Genomic DNA, 21,046 nt, shown 5'->3' on the forward strand with positions numbered 1-21,046 from the left:
TTAAACTACAACTAATGATCACAACAACAACCAAAAATATCATGTACACCACCTTATTGTTGTAGCTCATTATATCTAGCTTAATGCTTAAATTAAGCACAATTTGATTATATAAGCTAAGGTGATCTATGCTTAATTGTTGGGCTTTTAATTTGTTGTCTTTGTAATTTTGTATATATACTATGGTATAAAGTTTGGATTTTTTACTTTTTAAATTTATATATGTATTAGTGGGAAACATGGAAACATGTAGCCCCTAATAATTCCATTATATGTTGGATTATATAAAAAGGTAGGTATATAACTAATTATTATGTTGAATATAACTGGTCATATTTTCTAATTAGTGATAGTGAAATCTTGCATTAAACCTGCAAACGCATATTTTGAGTTGTTAAATGTTAAATATATTTAATCAAAAAGTTGTTTGTGTTATTATATTATAAATGCAAAAGTCAATAAAATAAACTAATTAAATTTGGAAATGATTATTAATTCTTGTGTTCCTATTTTTTTGTTCCACCTGGCAATTGTGTTTGTCTTTAAAATTAAATGGATTGGAAAGCCTCAAGCCCTCAACACTAACCTCACTCATTTAATAAACATGTCGTATTGTGTTTGACCCGTTTAATTAAACGTGTCGAAAATCTTTGACACTAACCCGCTTTTTGTGTCTGGTTCGTGTCGTGTTATATGAAATAATACTCCGTATTAGCTAAATTTATCAAAATTTTCATAATTTATTAGGGTTTTTTTTTCTTGGACAGGTTGTGTCATATTAATTTCATTTTAGGAATCTCAACGCTAACCTGACCTTTTGAATAAATATGTCATGTCGTGTTGATCCATTTAATTAAACGTGTCGAAAACACTTGACACAAACCCAATATTTTTGTATTCGGTTCATGTCATGTTATCGTATCGTATCGAGTTTTGCCAGATCTAATTAAAACATACTTGTATAAATCTCAATTTTAAAAAAAAAAAAATTTAAGTATATGAAATGGAGTATACTCAACAAAATCGCACGATTATATTAAATTAAAAAGTTATAGATAGAAGAAGTAGTTGGTGTAACAACTTTTTCTCCCCTGATTCTTTGCATAATCCAATATTCCATATATCCCACAAGGCCCCCTTACTTTCCGGGCGATATTAGCTTTTTGCCTTTTGGGCCGCTGTGTGTAATAATTGTAATGCCGCAACTTTTTGATCACTTTTTATAATATCTCATCCTTTCAATTCTCACATACACATTGGTGGGTTTATGACTTTATGGCGCAAATCACTTAAGCGGTTAAGCCCATTTCACCTTGTAAATTACAAGACAATGTTGTACAAGGAATACTACTTTAAGAATCTTTGATGATTTACATATAAAAATAGTTATACGGAATTTTGTTGGAGTTTTCTTGACAAATTTTTAAAATGTCAATAATAAGAGGAATAAGCAAGTGATATAATGCATTTACAATCATAAAACAAGAATAAGTATTATATAAACAGGAATTTTTTTTTTTTTTTGCGTACACAAGTATGGAGAATGAGAATCAATCCTTAGACCCTTTAGAATCGGGGGAGAAGCTGAGTATAGTAGACTTGGCAATCCTAACCCAAATCCGATGACCCAACCCAAATGACCCGATCCATGGCCCGAAAATGACCGAAAACCCGAAACGGACCCGACTCGATCCATACCCGACCCGAAAATGTAGTTGACCCGATCCTGACCCGACCCGAAATTCACCAGAATTGTTTGACCCGAACAGACCCGATACCCGAAATTGACCCGACAAACCCATATCCGAAATGTCCTGAACTAAAATTACCTTATAATTGAACTTAAAATGTCTTGTACCAAAAATTACTCAAATTTTCATCTTTAATCGTAGATAAGCTCATAAACTGAATTGGTAGTGTTGTTATAACAATAAGAAAATATATACAGCATATAAAATTATTGATTTGAGCTTGATTTACAAATGAAACAAACCGAACATGACCCGAACAGATTTTGACCTGACCCGAATATGACCCGAACATACCATGTACCCTACCCTCGAACCAGCAGCCTTCGCGCCGATCCGAAATTGACCCGAAACCCCAATCGACCCGACCCGAATGTTAGCTGACCCGAAATGACTCGACCCAAAAGTGACCTGACCCAGACCCGACCCGAATGACCCATTTTCCAAGGTCTAGAGTACAGTCATCCCTCACTTTCATAAAAACTGAGATATTGTCATCAATTGAATTGATTTGTGCGTCCCTCTAATTAGACCTCTAATATCATGGGGGTTGAGTTGATTTTACTTAGCTCTATTATACACCTAGGCACCTAGCACTAAGCCACCTAGTGCACCAAATTCAGAGTTTTTTTTTTTTTTTTTTTTTTTTAAAAAAAAAATAAAATAAAAAATTATTATTATTTTTTTGAGGGGGGAGATTAAAATTCATTAATAATAAGCCATACGGCACTTACATAAGAAATCGTAATCAAACAATACAAAGACCAATGAAACAATTTCAAGTTCGGAATAAAATGAACTACAATTGCACGCGCAAAATGACTTTCTGAAATACCCTTGACTCATATAACGTTGTCCTATGCAGCCTCTTGCAAGGGGGTCTGGCAATAAGCTGTAGTTTCTGACGTGAACTTTCATTGACTCAGAATCCTGTACTCCTCGACCTGAAATCAAACTTGGTGTCGTACACTTCACCATTGACAATACAATCTCCGATTCAAACACGGACTCCAGCTTGGAAGCATAACCCTTCAGCCCAAACCAAAAGAAGATCAAACCAAAGCCCCATAGCCAAAAAACCCGGTTCAAATCCTGCACCAGAAGATCGGCACACCGATCTGCACACCCCATAGCACACAAACACACCACACAAGAAGAAAAAAAATAACAAATCCGAAAGAACAACACACACAACGACTAAAATAAAAAACAGAAAGAAAATTAAAAACGAGAACTACAAACGAAACCCTAGCAAACGACCCCGCATCCAATCCGAGTACCACCATCCAAGCACCGAGGTTCACCAACCCAACCCACATACCACCGTACAGGAAAGCCCGACCCGCAAGGACCCGCCCGAGAATCCCAAACCCCATACACCCCTGAACCGCGGCAAACGACGGCTGGAAACACCAGACTGAGAACGGCCCTATGCGAGGGACTCAGCGGGAGATAACTCTCCCTCCCCGTTCTCCTACAAAACGTCGCAACGACGACCAAGGCAGTGGAGCAGAGACACGGCGGGAAAGCGGAAAATAAGAGCGGCGGCAAGCCGGCAACAAGGCCGGTGAGGAATAGCGGCGGCCGAAAAGGGGGAGCGGCGCAAATTGCTAGGTCGACCGGACAAAAAGCCAAAGCGAAAAAAGAAAGAAACACCCTAAAGAGGTAGATCGGAGGCTCGCAGACGTTGTGGCATGGGCGGTGAGCCGCACACCCGCCGGCGAGCCTCATGGCCGGAGCGATTTTGAGAGAGACGGTTGGGTTTTTTGGGGGAAAGAGAGAGCGCTAGGTTTTTTCTGGCGACTTTTTTGTTCAATATAGTTTTATTATTATTATTATTATTATTATTATTATTATTATTTTCTCATTTACTCCGTATTTTTGTAGATTTTGAAACGTGCAAGTTATAGAATCCTTACATGCATCTAATATACTTGTACTAGTTAGGTACACCAAAGTGCATGTAATGATTCTAAAAATAATATAAATTCTTTGTATGTCCCATTTATGCATTCATTTTTTTTTCCTGACTTGTTCCAAGTAAGTGAATTGGCATTACTTATAATTTGAGTCAATACATCATCTAGAATTTCTTGAGAATAAAATTGACAAAAAAAGAACTTTAAGGAATCGTAATAATTAAGTTAAACACAAATAAAGACAATCAAACAAATACAAATACAAATACTTTGTGTATATGTTGATAGATGAACATACATTTTATGGAACCAAAAAAAAACATGAAATTTATAATCAGTTAAATAATCAACATTTTATCCAAAATCTTCCACAAACAAGGCAACAATAATTAAGTCAATTATTGATATGATAAACGATTAAACGGAACGAGATCCAAGTGTAATTGAGGTATCAAATTAACCATTAACAATAATCTAGCTTGTTGCACTTCATCATCTTGTATCCTTCTAAGACGTATTATAATGTTAAAAAAACTGTATATATTTGGATCTGTTGATCAACTTGCTAGGGTTTGTAGTTTGTTTTTAATTTGTATGGAATGAAGACTAGCTCACTAGGCACTTAGGCAGTAGCCAACACATGTACATATAGTTGTACCTATGGTACGGTGTGATAACTTCTCCTAATGCTGAAATTGAAAAACGATCAATGTTGCATGTTGCACGTTATCTCTTTCAAATTTCCATTATTGAATAATAAGAGAGACATATGTTATACTACCTCCGTTTTTTATTAGTTGATATGTTTTGATTTTAACACTATTTACATACCTCCCTTTGACCATGTTTTGTGATTTACATGTTGTTGTAATAACTTTTTTTCTCATAATAATAAAATCCTCTTTTCTTCTTTGCTCTCTTCTCTCTTACTTGAGCATTTTAATAGCGGATTGATAGTTTTAACATATGTAAGGAAAAATATAGTCAAGTGAGATCTTGTTTATATTTTCAAAATATCATTTTTTTTATATAATTTTTACTTATCGATAATTAAAAATATTAATGATTTAATTTGTGCATTGGCAAACATAACTTAAAAAAACGTGTCAATAAAAAGGAAACGGATGAAATATGAATTACATGTTAAAATCATAAACAATCGCAACTACAAACAGACTTGTCGTGACTCGTGACTAAGAAGATCTTGTAAGAGGTATATGGGTGGCACACTGGCACATGTCCCATTATCTTCTAAATTCCACGTTGCAAATTAGGTTTTTTAGAAAAGATAAATGCTAACAAAAGTCTTCCAATATTAGATCAAATAAGATGCTTCTAATTGAAAATATTAAATTAAAATAAACATTAATTACATTGATAGCATGATTTTGACATCTATATATATAAAAATTAATAATATTTTTAAAAAGAAAATGCTAACGAACGCCTTGAGGGCGTTGGATAAGCTAGTTAAAAGTAGAAAGATAAAATTAAAACTAATATTAATTACACCGATCGATGCGTGATTTTGTCATACTTTCTCAAATTAATACCACTTTAGGTAAGATTTTAAATGCTTATCCAAGCATATTAATCCGTTATTATCTTATATGATACTCCGTATTATATTATACGACTCAATAATCTTGATTTTAAAGATAGGGATACGGATCCTTGGTAATCATACTCTTCCGACCGGTGATATATTTTTTTAAAATTAGAATTATTCCATTCAACATAAATATATACGGGATATCCTGCGATCTAAGAGCAACTCTAACGACAAGCTTGCCATGCCACCTAGGATTGCAAAGCTATTCTTCCTTCTAGCTAATTTATGCCACAATGGTTAAGCTAATTAGTATTTAGATTTTTCAGCTTTATTTTTTAAATAATTAGTATTTTATTAGAGACAATTAATTTCTAAGTTAATTAGCTTAGCTAAGCTAATTTGCTTGGCATTAGCTTGGCCAAGCTAATTATTAAACTATCCTCCAATGGTTTGGCTATAACTTGAAAATTATTAAAATTGCAAGCTAGTCCCTAAAAGCAACCATTGGAGTTGCTCTAATGGCGCAAGAAGAGTGCGTGCTTATTGGCATGTGGAAATCGCTGAAGCCAAAGCTGTGCTTGAGACTAGTGAATAGATATGGGATACATAAATACATAATGCCATCATTGAATCCGATTGCCAACTTGTCATCAACCGTCTTTCCAAGGGAGCAATCTACTTTTCCAATCTTGACTATGTGCTAGGAGATATTTTATCCTTAACTACTCTCTCCGTCCCTAAATTGCATTCCTACTTCTCTCTATTATGTGAGGAATAAGGTTCTGTTCTCTTACGTTGAAATTCAGTTCAGTTCAGTTCAGCTCAGTTCAGTTCAGTTCAATTCAGTTCAGTTCAGTTCAGCTCCTAATTTCCTTCTCTTATAAAATATTCATTTCATTTCAGTTCAGTTCAGCTCCTAATTTCCTTCTCTTATAAAATATTCATTTCAGTTCAGTTCAGCTCCTAATTTCCTTCTCTTATAAAATATTCATTTCAGTTCAGTTCAGTTCAGCTCCTAATTTCCTTCTCTTATAAAATATTCATTTCAGTTCAGTTTAGTTCAGTTCAATTCAGTTCAGTTCAGCTCCATTCAGCTCAGTTCAGTTCAGCTCAGTTCAGCTCAGCTGAGTTCAGTCAATGAGAACATGCCCTAAATGTTAGAAATAGGAATGTAATTTAGGGACGAGGGGATTACTTATTTTGATTCGATTGTATGGTCCCATGTTAAACACGATGGTAATTGTGTCGCGCATAATCTTGCTAAGCTAGTTCTGTTCGGGTAGAAGAAGTATGAGAATTTTATTGTTTGAGTGAGGTTCCTCCCTATGTAACTATGGATATTTTATCCCTTGATTAATAAACTAGCTATCTTTTTTTTTTTTTTTTTTTTTTTGAAAAAAAAAACGACATCATGTAAGTTTCTTTTAATTCAAAACAAAAGTCAATATAAAATTGTAAATGCAAATAATAGGTGTGAAATCGTTTTTAATTTTTTTTTAAGTAATATACATGGAGGAGTTTAGGTACGTTTTCTCATAAGATCGTGACTTAAATTATTAAGGAGTTAAAATATGCAAATTTACTATCTAAAAATGCATTTATATCTTAATGAGTAGAAGTAGAGTAGCCAAGAGCGACAACATATAGTTTGTTCTCCGGTTTTCATCCCGATAAATATGTCTCACCTGGAAGCTTGAAAAAGAATTTTAAATTGTATTGACATCCGCCATAAATCTAAAGTTTTCAAGCACAACTGAAATGAAATATAGTTTTGTGCGTGATTACTTGTTGGAATCATCTCAATGAGTAGATTATTGATATTCAATTGTTATAATTTATAGTTATTGATAATTACAGATTTTATTGGTAAAAGTTTTACATCAACATGGAAAAATAGAAAGAGTAAGTAGCTAGCAACATAACCGCAACAACTTAGTTTTTTTTTTTTTTTTTTTTCAAAATAATATATTTTAATTATTTTATTTGATTTTTCACATAATTACATTATTTTCAAAGATGAAGGATCTACTAAATCAATATCTCTCATCAGCATATTACAAACTTATCATCACAAAGTTAGCAAGCCAATTAATGTACAAGGTAAAAAAAATTTCTATTTCCAACTAAAAAGTTCACCAAACATGATTGATTCTTACAAAAATAAAATGATTCATTTAATTAAGTAAACATGACAATCTTATATACAAAATACAATTTAGATTATATCAATTTTAAAATCTAATTAATACATGCTTTATGCAATTTGGCAAATTGTTAAACAATTGCAATTGGATAGTTTTATTTACATTAGTTATTTTTTTTGCGGTTTTATATTTATTAATATCATGATTGAAATATGTCAAAAAAAAAAAAAAAAAAAAAACTATTAACTAACTATTTACAATAATATTTGATCTTATAATTTTTTTTTTCAAAACTATTATAATATTTATCAAATTAAATTATTGTTTTTTTTCTAATTTATCATTGGAAGAGAGAAAGGTGGATGATTGGGGTTTGATTGACAAAATGAACGAGTTCAATAGATATGAAACAAGTTATATAAAAAATTATTTGTAAATTAACAAATTGCATGAAACTATTATGTGTATCGATAGAAGACTCATAATTTTCAATTCTATCTCATATTCAATAAATAGTTCAGAACCTGTGTTATAAACGGTTTACAACAATATTTTATTATTCGTTTAAAACATAATCATTGTATATAAAAAAAATTATAAATAAAAAATTATAATAAACATTGTGATATTATATACTATAAGTAATGTGAGATAATGGAAAAAAAGCGAAATCTGTGACAGACTATATAAAAATGTGATTGATATCGGCCGGATCACACATAGAATCCCTTTAAAGCTGTCAATGCACACCCATGAAGGTTATTGCGTGCATTCTCATCAAAATCGACGATGATTGCATATTCTGTGTGAGGTAGAATTGTTCAAAAAAAATCCGACCTGATTTCCCAATGACCAGGTAAATACCCGATAGCAAATTTGGGGAAAAAAAATTGTTTTTGCGGGACGGGTACCCGACTCAGAAAAATTGCATGTTATCGAGGTCGGGACATTAGTCACATTTTTTAATATCCGGGTACCCGGATTCCCGAAAATGAATTAATATTTTAAAAAAAAAACCCTCAAACTTTAGCCCAACCCATTAGAACCCAATGAAAACCCTAATGAGAAATGAGAAACCCCCCCTCAGCCGCTCTCTCTCTCTCTCTTCCTCCTCCTCCTCTCTCTCTCTTCCTCCTCCTCCTCCTCTCTCTCTTCCTCTCTTCACGAATCTTCCTCTCTCTTCCAAAGTAAACTATAATGCAATCAGATGGTTAGATTAATAAGAAATACGGAGTACTATAATGCAATCTGATGGTTTTCGAAAAGAAAAGATTATTATCGACAAGCCTTCACAAGTTCAAGCCTTCACAAGTTCAATCCTTCACGATCTGCCTTCATTCAAGCCTTCACGAGTTCACGCGAGTTCAAGCAACTCAAGCCTTCAATTTGTGGTATTTTTAGGGGTATTTTTAAATTCGTTGTAATTTGTGGTAGATTTGAATTTATGTAATCCAATTGATAGTATTATTGTGGTAATTGGACTAAATCCATAGTGTATTTCGTTGAATTCATGGTATTGCATTTGTCTATGACTATATTCTTCATTGTTCATGGAATTCGTGTTATCCGTAGTGTATTTGTTTCCTTGGTTTTTTTTTTCTCCATTGAATTACAGCAGGATTTTTCTCCATTGAATTACCCGAAACTCCGTAGTGTATTTGTTTCCTTGTTTTTTTTTTTTCTCCGTAGTGTATTCGGGTCGGGACATGGGACAAATTAATAACTACCCGAAACTCCGGGTACCTGGGTTTTCGGGTACCCGAAAACCCGGGTACCCGGATTTGAACATCCCTAGTGTCAGGTAATAAGTCAGCGATTACGCCAGCTGACGCCGCCTTCACCCGGCGGATTGGTATTCGAGTATTTGCATTGGTATTCATGGTTGACAAATAGGGTATCAGAACGACGGAGTAGATTCATATGAATTAATTAGGGTTTTGAAGTTGTAATAGATTGTCTCTTGACACCCAAAATTTATTGGGGGGGCTTTTGAACGTAGACTAAAAAAAAAATCGTTGGCAATCATACCCTTGAGAAGATAAATGTCGTCATTTCATTTTGAACGAAGTTGTAAGCTTTTAGTTGTTGCAACATGGCTTTTGTTGTGAGTTATAATATACATCTTCCATTACTTTTAGTTGCAACATTTGAAAATTTACATACACTATTCACATTTTTATAATGGACTTTTGTTTGTATTGATTTTTTTTGTTGGGCAAAATAATCAAATAGGATTTAATTAAATTTATCTCGATTTACATATATCTATAATTAGAAATACGAATGATTTAAATTATGCATTGGTAAGTGTGAAAGTTAAAATGTTATAACGTTAAGTGAACAGAGAAAGTTTCAAAGAAAATTATCTATTTAGGTGATGAATTAAGCTCAGAGGGTGTGGTTTCGGTGAGTCTTTTTTTTAAAGGAAACTTGTAACAAAGTGGGTTATATCCAGCCTATTCCCCCACCCCTTGAGGAAGATTATTATTAGGCTCAACCATTTTGCCTTCTAACATGACATCAAATTCAACAATCTCCTCCTCTTGCTCTTCTTCTTCTTCATGTGGCTTATCATCCACTACAAACACACATAAAAGCATAAATTAACAACAAAAAAATAAGCCAACGTTTCTTCTTAACAAAATGAACAAATTTATCCTTACTCCAGGTCTAAGTTGAAAAGGATAATATTCATATATACTTAAACATTTTTGTCCAAATAATGTATACTTATCCACGAAAACAAAGTATGAAGTGGAAAAAATTAAAAGGAAATTAGGCAATAAATAAATAAATAAAATAAAAATAAATAGAGAGATGAATTTTATGACATTGTTTTCTAAAATACAACTCAATTAGGCATTAATTATACACTTGTTAATGCATGATGAAAAAAAATTCAAAAGCCCCTCATTTGTGATACAATCATTAATAGGTAGGGTTAAAGTTAACATAAATGGGCATATGAAAATAATCAAGTACCTGAAGTACAAAGTTAACTACAGATGGACATATGAATAAATAAACATTTTTAGGGGTAAAAAAGTTATCACACTGTTAATAAGAGTTGTTTTGAACTTTTTATATAGGTTGAATATAAAAAGTGAATAAAAGTCAAATAAAAAAAAATGTCAAAGATTTAGATATAGTATAAACTGCAAGTACAAATCTTTTATTGAACTTTTTTAAAAAAGTAAAATACATTGCTGTTTCATTTAAGCACTTTTTGAGGTCTCGAATCCTAATCTTATTATGCTGCACTATGAAGAGATGCAGTGTTAGTTTGCGCTTGAACAAGTTGGTGGATATTATTAGGAACACATATATCAGAGCCATTGAAGCAAGCAGAGGCCAAGATATTGTGGCTAGCTTGAGTAGGATGTGCACCATCCCAAAATAAGTATTTTTCAGGGTTTGCACATGGTCTCATATTTGCATAGCATGCTAGATGCCCCAATATTTCTCCGGTTACGCAACACGAATGGCTAACGTTGCTCATACCTAAACACATTCATTTAATAAAATTAGATATAGACACGATCAGATAATGTACATAAAATTTTAAAATCACCCATTGACATGAATCTAACAAAATTTACATACCATAATACGTAGGATTTTTAAACACGTCATTAGTGAGATTATATAATCTCACAAGAGTGTAGAGGGAATCTGGATATGTTGAACCCAAATCTTCGAGCATGGGAGCAAGACGGTCATTGAACATTGTTGCATTCATATTTTTACCCTCATCACACCAAGCCTCATCGTAACCACCGGGTCTACGATATACTGGTAGACATCCAAGGGGACCCACCTCGAGCACTACTACCTTTCTGGCTCCCAATTCATGTAGGATCTGCAAATATTGTCCAAAGATTTGAATAACAATATAAGATTTTTTATTAAATAGTTGCATCAGTAGGTTAAGTCCCGTGCCATGTACGGTCATAATTAAATTTTATAACAAATAAATAATAAATAATGATGTTAATTCAACAATAATTTATCCAAAAAAATTATTTGTAACAAAATAACTTGAATTTTAATTAGTTTATACCAATACTAAATACGTAAAGGTTATTGAATTGGATTATATAAATAAATATAGTTATAGAAACTTAGAAGCTATAAGGTTTTATATAAGAAAATTAAAATTTTAGCTTAAGTTATTACCCATATACGAACTCATATACATTTGTCCTTAAATTGTTGAAACACTTTGATCGACATAATATGAAAGTTTAGTTGAGTTCATTTTATTTTAGGATAATTTGTATTCAATAATCAACTTTTTAAATATATCTTTAGTTATAATCACATAAATGTTTAGAATAATTAAATAATTTTCCAATATATGTTGTGTACGAAGTATACTATAACAAATTGTTTTTGTTCTTATAAATGTTACGTATAATTTTAAAATTAGTACAAAGTATGCTACCAAAATGATTTTTCTTTTTTAATTCAAATAAAATTTATTATCAAATTATAAAAGTTGGAGAAAAAAATTGATATTGATAATATTATAATAATTTTGGAAAAGAATATATTCCAATACATTATTTTTAATCTATGTTAGTATTTTTGTGACTAAAAATTTCCAAGTATATAGATATAGAATATATGTAAAAAATTTAATTGATTATAATTGGATTAAATATGTTGTCAAAAAAACTAAGAAGGAAAGGAAAAAAAGGCAAGAAAATTTTTTCGTCTCGATGTATAAAAATATTCAATTGTTATATTTTTCACTAATGAGCAACAAACGATATTTTTTTTTTTTTTTGGTGTTCCACCCGGTTCACCCTTTGGGCTAATCCGGATTCTGGGTGGTTAGGTTCCAGTCCCCTCCCGATTGTTGTTGCGGGGGATCGAACACGAGTTCTCCCTACCAAGTGTAGTCCCAATCACCACTACACCAACAACCAATTGGTACAAATGTGTTGTTGATTTATATACTCTATCATCGTATTCGTATTCAATACTCCGCTCATACTATATAGCTTTGAGTTACCTTCAACTTCTCTGATAAACTATCGATAAGGGCTTGGGCAAATTCTTGAGGAGAGTATTCTGGGCTCAGCCCACTAAAATAGTTGAGGAGATAATCGTTGCTTTCGGCCCAAATGAGGAATATAGAGTTGCCCAAGTATTGAGATAGCTCTGTTTCGAATGTCAACTCATTTTTAATTGTTTTCTGGAATAGCTCTAATTGTCCATCCAAATTCAAACAACCCTGCATTTGCAATTACCAATATTAAATACTACAAATTCATTTAAATATAAATTCATTTTTGCACAAAATTATAAATAAATACTCCGTAAATAAATAAATAATGAAATTTTTTTTAAAAAAAAAAAAAAAACTCCGTAAATAAATAAACTGAAAAATTCATATAAATATGTTTGTGTTATAAAATTAAATAGAAGGAGGAGGAATTAGAGAGAGAATAGATCAGTCTATATTATTCCATAGAGAGGAGATATATATATACATACAATATAACTAGGGTTTGCTTAGATAACAATATACCCTAGTTCTAGAACATTCCGAAATGATAAAGGAGGATAATGGATATCCATACAATATTTCATAACACTCCCCCTTGGATGTCCATTATCGAAGATTGTGCCTCGTTAAAACCTTATAAGGAAAAACCCTGTGGGATAAAAACCTAATGAAGGAAAAAGAGTACAACATTTTTCGTAATACGCTCGAGATGCTACCTCATTAAAAACCTTACCAGGAAAACCCGATGTGGGACAAAACCATGGTCAAGGGAAAAAGAGTGCAACCGTATTTTCTCCCCCTGATGAATACATAACTTGAGATCTTCTAGTGTCGCAGCAATGAATCCAATATGTTGGATATCTTTAATAAGTTGGTAAAATATCACTTGTTGATCTTTGATCCTCCTAAATTGAAATTGCATCTTCAAGTCTTCACGCTAACATGTGAAGTGTCTTCATTTCACCATATATGTGTTTATCTCTAATATCAATATTTCAAATCTCTGTTTAATAGTTGATTCAAAGGATAAACTTATACGGTTATGACTTCTTCTGGAAGTCGTTGATAATAAATATTGATGATCATTATTTGATCAAACATTCATTAATACGAGTAATAATTTGATGACAAAACTTAGCTTGATATTATTAATATCATTCTTCTCATATGAATTATAATATAACACACGTAATTATATACGCTAATTATGGTTCTTCTGGACCATAAGAAATCATTGTCACGCATAAGTGATCCATTGATATTCTTTAGACGTTTCATAATTGATACGATAGCTCTCTTGCAAATACAAATAGTTAATTTCATTAACTCTCATATGCTCAAACTTCAGGTTGAGATGTTAATAATGTTGTCACGTACATAGATTTTCAAGAGTTTGATAATAATTGCAAATTCAAGATATAAACTTTGTAGGGCTGGATATTACAATAGGTCGTATATAAGTTCTTCAGGAACTCTTCTTAATTCATAATGTGCAATTAAATCGGTGTCATCAATAATTTCATCACAATTATAAGCCCATTGGAATATTAATCTCTTTCTAATTTTTCATCAAAGTTGTAAACATACCTTACTATACTTTGAATGAACATTTACATATATACACCACATTTATTGTATGAAATTAATACATGCAATATGAGATATAGAAAATATGATAACATATTAACATATATACAATAAAGTAATGCATCTAACAACTTCCTATATATGCAATAAATATCCATTAACTTATGACTCACACATGCACATGAAAATAAGACTCAAAATAATGCAAGACACTGTACAGTGTGGATTTAAAAATCCATATTTCATTGGACTTCGGGTCCATGATAAACTTATGATCATTATCATTATGTCGACATCAAAATGTACATACATTTCAGATCCCTTACTCATTAGTCCATTTCATTATGCATATGCATATTATTCATCGATTCCATTATGTACCGGTATTATAAAATTCCTTTAACTTACATTCCGCATGCTATTTTACTATGATATCTGAATACATTTCTCATTGGTACCATCATAACTTTTCTTACATCATAGGCCATCTATTATAATAATTCAGATATCTATACCACTTTTAGGGTATTTCATACACTATGGTATTTATATACTATTACACTATTAGTGTCAACTGCACTATCTTGCCAAATATCATATCTATTAAGCAAATCTTTATTTTGGAACCGGTCATATACAACCTACACTTCAGGTGTAGTGATTCAAGTACAATTGGCAAGATTCTATCTCAATGTATAAACATAATTAATATGACCAAAATGTGTCTTCAACGCTATGCAACATGAGTCATAACTGAATACAAATCAAATCATAAATATACAACATATCTTGATAATATATATACAAAAGTTGGCATATATATAACTTTTGAAACTACCATTATAGGGATCATAAATATTCTTTATTTATTTAATTTTTTTTTTTTCGATTTTTCCAACTTTTGCTATTTCTTCTCCCCCAAAGTTGGTAAAATATCTCTTTTATAGGGGCGTCTAATTCTATACCAACTTAGTATATAAATTTGCATTAAAATTCATTTCATTGGGAGGATCACAATCAAAATTTATCTCTTCTGGAGAACAATTTTGATAAAGAATCATTTATTCATTAACTTTATATTTCATGTGTATTTATTATTAAATTTTCAATAATATTTTCTCTTCTGGAGATCAATGTCAATGGGGAGGCATATGTTGTGCAGTTGTACATTTTTCTTTCTTCTCCTATTTCATATGTGCTGACATATAATAGCCCCAATCAAAAGAATTGTTATACAAGCATAGATCACTTGCTTGTAATTCTACTAGGTGGTGATCTTCTGGATCATTAAAGCTTTAAATAATGTATTTGGTGAGCTTCTGGTTCTTTAATAGTTTACAATAATATATACGTTATTTTGGTGAACTTCTGGTCACCCATTACTCCTTTTTATAACCTATTAACTCTTGAAATTTTCATCAATACAAATTAGTATGAATCACAATCCAAATATATATAGCTCAATCTCAATGTTATGTCTTGCCATTCAATTCATTTCATACATCTAACATTGAGAGAGCGTCAACACAGTATCAAACGAAACTTCAGGTTTCCATAACGGGTAATTATTAAACCCGGATGGCCTAATTTAATTATCACATCCAGTCACTTCTCTAAATTTGAACTCTGGTTAGTTTTCAACACTAGTGATCACTTTATTAAATTTACTATATGCATGGCTATGAATGTGATGTGATATTAGAACACATGTGTTTCTTTATACAATTGGCAAGACAATCAATTAATATTTTATCCAATAATTACTCATACTCCACTAGAGCATTGATTGTAATCTTGATACATGCTAACCTTGTTGGACAACATTTTATACTCTTCTGGAGTACTTTATATAATCATATCACATTTAATGTATTAAAAATGATCTCTTCATGAGATACATAAAATGTGTCACTTTTTCAAATTTGTCATTGTCAATTAGTGCTTCTTTCCTCTTCCAAGGATTCTTATCGTTGTAACATTTTGCATTACTACACTTCAGGTGTGCTAGTTCAATAACAACTGATCTTGTCTAACTAGGACATCAACTTAATATGTACATTTATAGCTAGTATATAAGTAATGACATTTATTCATATTCATCTTCGGGATGATATCTTTCTAAATATTTGATTATCATGTGGTCACGACCTCTATTAAATAAATTATTGATATTTAGGCTAGTGTATCTGTGTATGTACCAAACTGACCATTAACAGATTTAATTATTCATGTGCAAGGATTACATAAAAATAATGGAATAAACACTGTCTCCCCCTAATCCTTGCATATGGGGGTATAAACTAGTCCAACAATCTTTATATTCATTCTCTTCTCAAGCCATAAATTCTTTTAACAATGCATGTATCAAACATAATAAAATTATTCTTATAAACTCTTACTCGTAACTCTTGCCCAATTTTATTAACTTTATATTAAATCTTCTCAAAATTAAAGTATGGGCATGATGCATGAATACATTTTTCAACTAAGAAACTCATAATGTCATACCTAGTTTCTTTAGCTCATAATTAACATTGTTTTTTGCTTAAATAGAGATTCTTATAAACTTTTCATATAATAAAAAAAAATTATGATGTAAACATACTTGTATCCTATTAATCACACAAATTCCTGTTCACTTCTGGGATTGAGTAAATCAAGTAATATATCAATCATCAATTCTCACCTTAAGTTCGGTATTCAGATAGAATATTATACAAATCTTTTGTATATTTATTCTCATGCTTTATAAACTAATATTTTTCTTCTCCGATTTTCATATTATTTTACTCATCATTCCGATAATTCAACTTTACGTTGGCATATAACACCATATATAATTAAATTCAATCACACATAAATTAATATTTCAGCATTTGTGTCGTGTTGCATGACTTGCATCTATATCATATTAGCGGAAAACTATACTTGAGATATTAATCACAAGATTTATTAAGGTTATACATTAAACTTATAAAGCACATAATTTATCATATACATCACCCACAATTTTACAGATCATATGCCATATGTGTAACACTTTAGAGAAATTAATTCATCATAGTTGGAAACTCCACATCACGTGCGTATATCATATGGGAATAAACATGGCTCTTATCATGGTTTCAGAAATGACAACTTACTTCATGGGGAAAGCTTATGATACGCTAAATTGCTCAAATATATCTTCTAATTCAATATAACAAATATTCACAAAACATTCATAAAAATTTCAAGACATGAAATCTAAATTCTCATTCATATATACCACATAGAGTAGTATACTAGTGCGTACATATTAGACTTGGTTCTACCTTCCTGATTAAATTAGTCTCTTGCCATATCATACCTTTTGGTTCTTCTTAGAGACACAGAGAAATAACTAGTATCATCTAGAAAATATTAACTTGGCACATTCTCCACGATCAACAATTACATAGTCTAGGTCTAAAGATCAGGGTGGAAGTTTAACAACTTGAATCATTCAAACCAAACAAACAATCCATAATCAATCAAGACAAATAATAAGGTCCATAATCAAACATACTTTATCAATGGACACAATTGTTAGTAGAGATAATAAACATGTAATAAGTAACTAAGCAAATACTACAAGAAAATAAACTCCCATAGAAAGCTCCTTAATTAGTGAGTCTTATTAACTCATTAGTTAGTATGACTAACCAACCCCGCATTGCAATACATTACATTATCATAATAAAAAGGATATAAAATAAAACACATCAGAAATTTTGCTCAATAATTAATTTGCCCGGCGAAAATCGATCAGATATATGAGACACATATTAATCAAATACGGAGTACCTTAACAGTTGTTGATTTCTCATGGGTGTATTACAAAGCAATTTAACATGATATATAACCTAATGCCAATAGGAAGTACTATATTTTATCGATCCAAGAAGCAATATATATATATAAGAAATATTTCTTTCATATATAAAGGCATAAAGTATGAAATCATATAGCCAAATTAATAAAATTAAACAAACAGTCATCATCAGAGGACAATCGAAAAGAGTAATTTTTTTTTTTTTTTTTTTAGTATGAGCACAATACATAATGATAGATCAATATATATACCAAAGGTACAACAGTGATATAATAATAACCAGAATACTCCATGTCAAAAATAAACTTCATCAAAATTATGAATTAGAATATATCCAACAGTACGATTATTTACATGCTGATTTGTAAAAGTGTGTAATATTATTTACCTAATAATTTGATAATAACAAAGTATAGACATACCTTTGATTGTCATTTGAGATCAGTCAATTTATGAAGCTTTGATTGCTATTGAAAACAATGTAGAGTTATGGTGCTGATAACGTGTTATAAAATTAAATAGAAGGAGGAGGAATTAGAGAGAGAATAGATCAGTCTATATTATTCCATAGAGAGGAGATATATATATACATACAATATAACTACAAATTCTTAAATGGACCTGGTTCACATTAATTTATTGTGGACCACCAATATTAGAGACAATATGATTGTTTTGTTAATAAAAAAAAAGTCACTATATTAAAATAAAGGTTATTATGTTGAAATAAAAGGTACTGTGTCATAAGCTATAAGAGGTTAATTAATTTTTTTAATGAAATTTTTAATTCAATGGTCAATATGAATAATAAACACCTCTATGTTAAAATTAAGTTACTTTCAACATAATGTCGTACTTTAATTTCATAATAACATTAAAGGTCGCACAAGTTTTTAAAAAGGTTACTATGTTAAAAATAAGGTTACTATATTAAAATTAAGGACACTATGTTGAATATAATGCCAGCTACGTATGTATAAATCTCAGGTCCACAATAATATTATTGTAAATTATTGTGGACCAGGTCCACGCAAGATTTTTTGCAATATAACTAGGGTTTGCTTAGATAACAATATACCCTACTTGTATAACATTCCGAAATGATAAAGGAGGATAATGGATATCCATACAATATTTCATAACACGTCTAATTTCTCAAAATTAAAATGTCATTACATACCAAACCAGTCCCAGTTTTTGGCAATATCCCACACCCTGCTGATGCGTAGGTGTAACCTGTTTTTGACCTGCGTATTTTACGATAAGCTCGTGGGTTCGGCAATCCCAAATAGCCAGCTACACGTAAAAAAACATACCAAGTATTAAATGTTATGTATGCCCAATGACATAATGTACCGAATTCTTAGTATGGTACCACATAAGGTAGTAGAATGATATATATACGATTATAATGTCGATATAAGATTTTTTACTTTTTATTTTATTTTTGAAGGATTTGATATATGTTGTGTACACTCATCGAACTCAAGGTACGGTGAAGTTTGTCATTTGTCAAGGTAATGTAGAATTGTAGATTATTATTATTTTTTATAGAGGTGTAAATATTTCTGCATAAATCAAAGTCAACTTATTTATACTTATCTACGTATAATTATGGACTATCTTGTTAACTTAGTCATACAAAGTAGGATACTCCGTATATAATTCAATCATATATACACCAACAAAATATCGACTCATTTGGTAGTTTTCTTGCCTCACATCCTAGAGGTTTGAGGTTTGAATTTCGTGATGGTTGAAATTTAGTCACCAGGGTTCTCCATCCTTATCATAAAATAAAAACTATCCTATGTATATAAAATATTCGATAGTATGCAAAAAAAACAAATACCTATAAAATCCGCGATAGTTTTGCCATCGGAGAATCTTCCGGTAATAAGGCCGTTTGGAAAGTTGACACCGTAAGGCGGGTAATTAGCCCTAGCAACCCAGGAATAGTAGTTGTTATTCCCAGCATCAGTTAATGAATCTCCAAAGACAAATAATGCAGGAGCAAGAGGTTGTGAACTACATTCACTTGAGAAAATAGGGGAGAAAATCAACAAGGAAAGAATTAAAGCTATCATTTTTCTTAAAATATTATTTAACTATAAGTAATTAGCAAAGAACAAGAAATATAAGTGAGGAATTGATAACTTGATGGGTACTTTCACTTAAGAATTTTAGTCCTTTATATAGAACAAAATTGCAATTAAATTAATCAAGTGTAGCTTGCATTACTAGCAACCTTTATATTTTTTATTAGTAGTATATTACATAATCTGATTTCGATGATACTTTCATTTAATTTCAATAAATGTTCAGTATATAAAATAAATCTGATGATCCATGCATGATATATTATATTTTGGGTCTACCTTTTCAATTAATTTTTAATTCAATTGGTGAGCGGTGACCTAGCAGTCTAGCACTATTTTTATTGAAATGAACTTATTTGTGAATTTATCTAAATAAAAGGGATTGAATTTTCCATGATCCATCTGATTTTATTTGAGCTTGTTATTGCTAATTCTTTCGACTAACTAACAAGAAATCGTGGAAAATGACATGACTACGTCGTATTTAGAACACGGTCATACCACATGACAAATTAAAGTAGAGACTATCAATGCATATACTAGTGAGTTGTGATTGTGAGCACGTTGGAGATTATTAATCCTTCATAGAATCATATATAGGATAAACACTAGCGAATATTGATCATCCATAAATAATGTCAAGTCATATATATGTAAATTTACTTTTGTTGTGTGTTGCATATACGAAATATATGGAGTATATATATATCAAGTTGACCACGAATAGGATTTATAGTACATACATATATAGTACTCGTATTTTTATATATTAAACAAGCTAAGGTTTGATACTTTGATGTATGTACTCCGTAGTTGATTGATTTCACTTTAAAACATTGATGTCTTAAGGTCATAATTTCCCAATTATAGAATTTCTTACTTTTTCTCCTCACTTTAAGAAATCGTCAATTGCTAATAACCAGATGGAAAAAGATATATGCAGCCCTTAGGGCTGCATATAAGAAGCTAAAAATGGAAAGAATTGACAATTAATAAACATTTATTACACCGATTTACTCGTGAATTGTCGATAAATTCCCAACTTAATACTAAAAAATAAAGTATATTAAATGCTTATATGCAGCCCTAAGGGCTATATTACCCTAAACAGATAAGGTTTAGAGTTACTC

At 31.1% G+C, this 21,046-nt stretch overlaps 1 protein-coding gene across 1 annotated transcript; it reads right to left on the minus strand.

Moving 5' to 3' along the window:
• Positions 1–10,613: 10,613 nt before the first annotated feature.
• LOC145556508 (GDSL esterase/lipase 7-like) lies at positions 10,614–19,904 on the minus strand. The gene is made up of 5 exons (XM_081618167.1): positions 19,670–19,904; positions 18,998–19,113; positions 12,381–12,602; positions 10,967–11,222; positions 10,614–10,864 (listed from the first exon to the last, which is right to left on the minus strand). Exons 1-5 carry the CDS (start codon positions 19,902–19,904, stop codon positions 10,614–10,616), a joined length of 1,080 nt encoding a protein of 359 aa, XP_081474293.1.
• Between the last annotated feature and the right edge of the window lie 1,142 nt (positions 19,905–21,046).

This window comes from Chenopodium album, chromosome 8 (assembly GCF_948465745.1).
Source record: "Chenopodium album chromosome 8, dcCheAlbu1.1, whole genome shotgun sequence".
In the NCBI taxonomy this organism is placed as follows: domain Eukaryota; kingdom Viridiplantae; phylum Streptophyta; class Magnoliopsida; order Caryophyllales; family Amaranthaceae; genus Chenopodium; species Chenopodium album.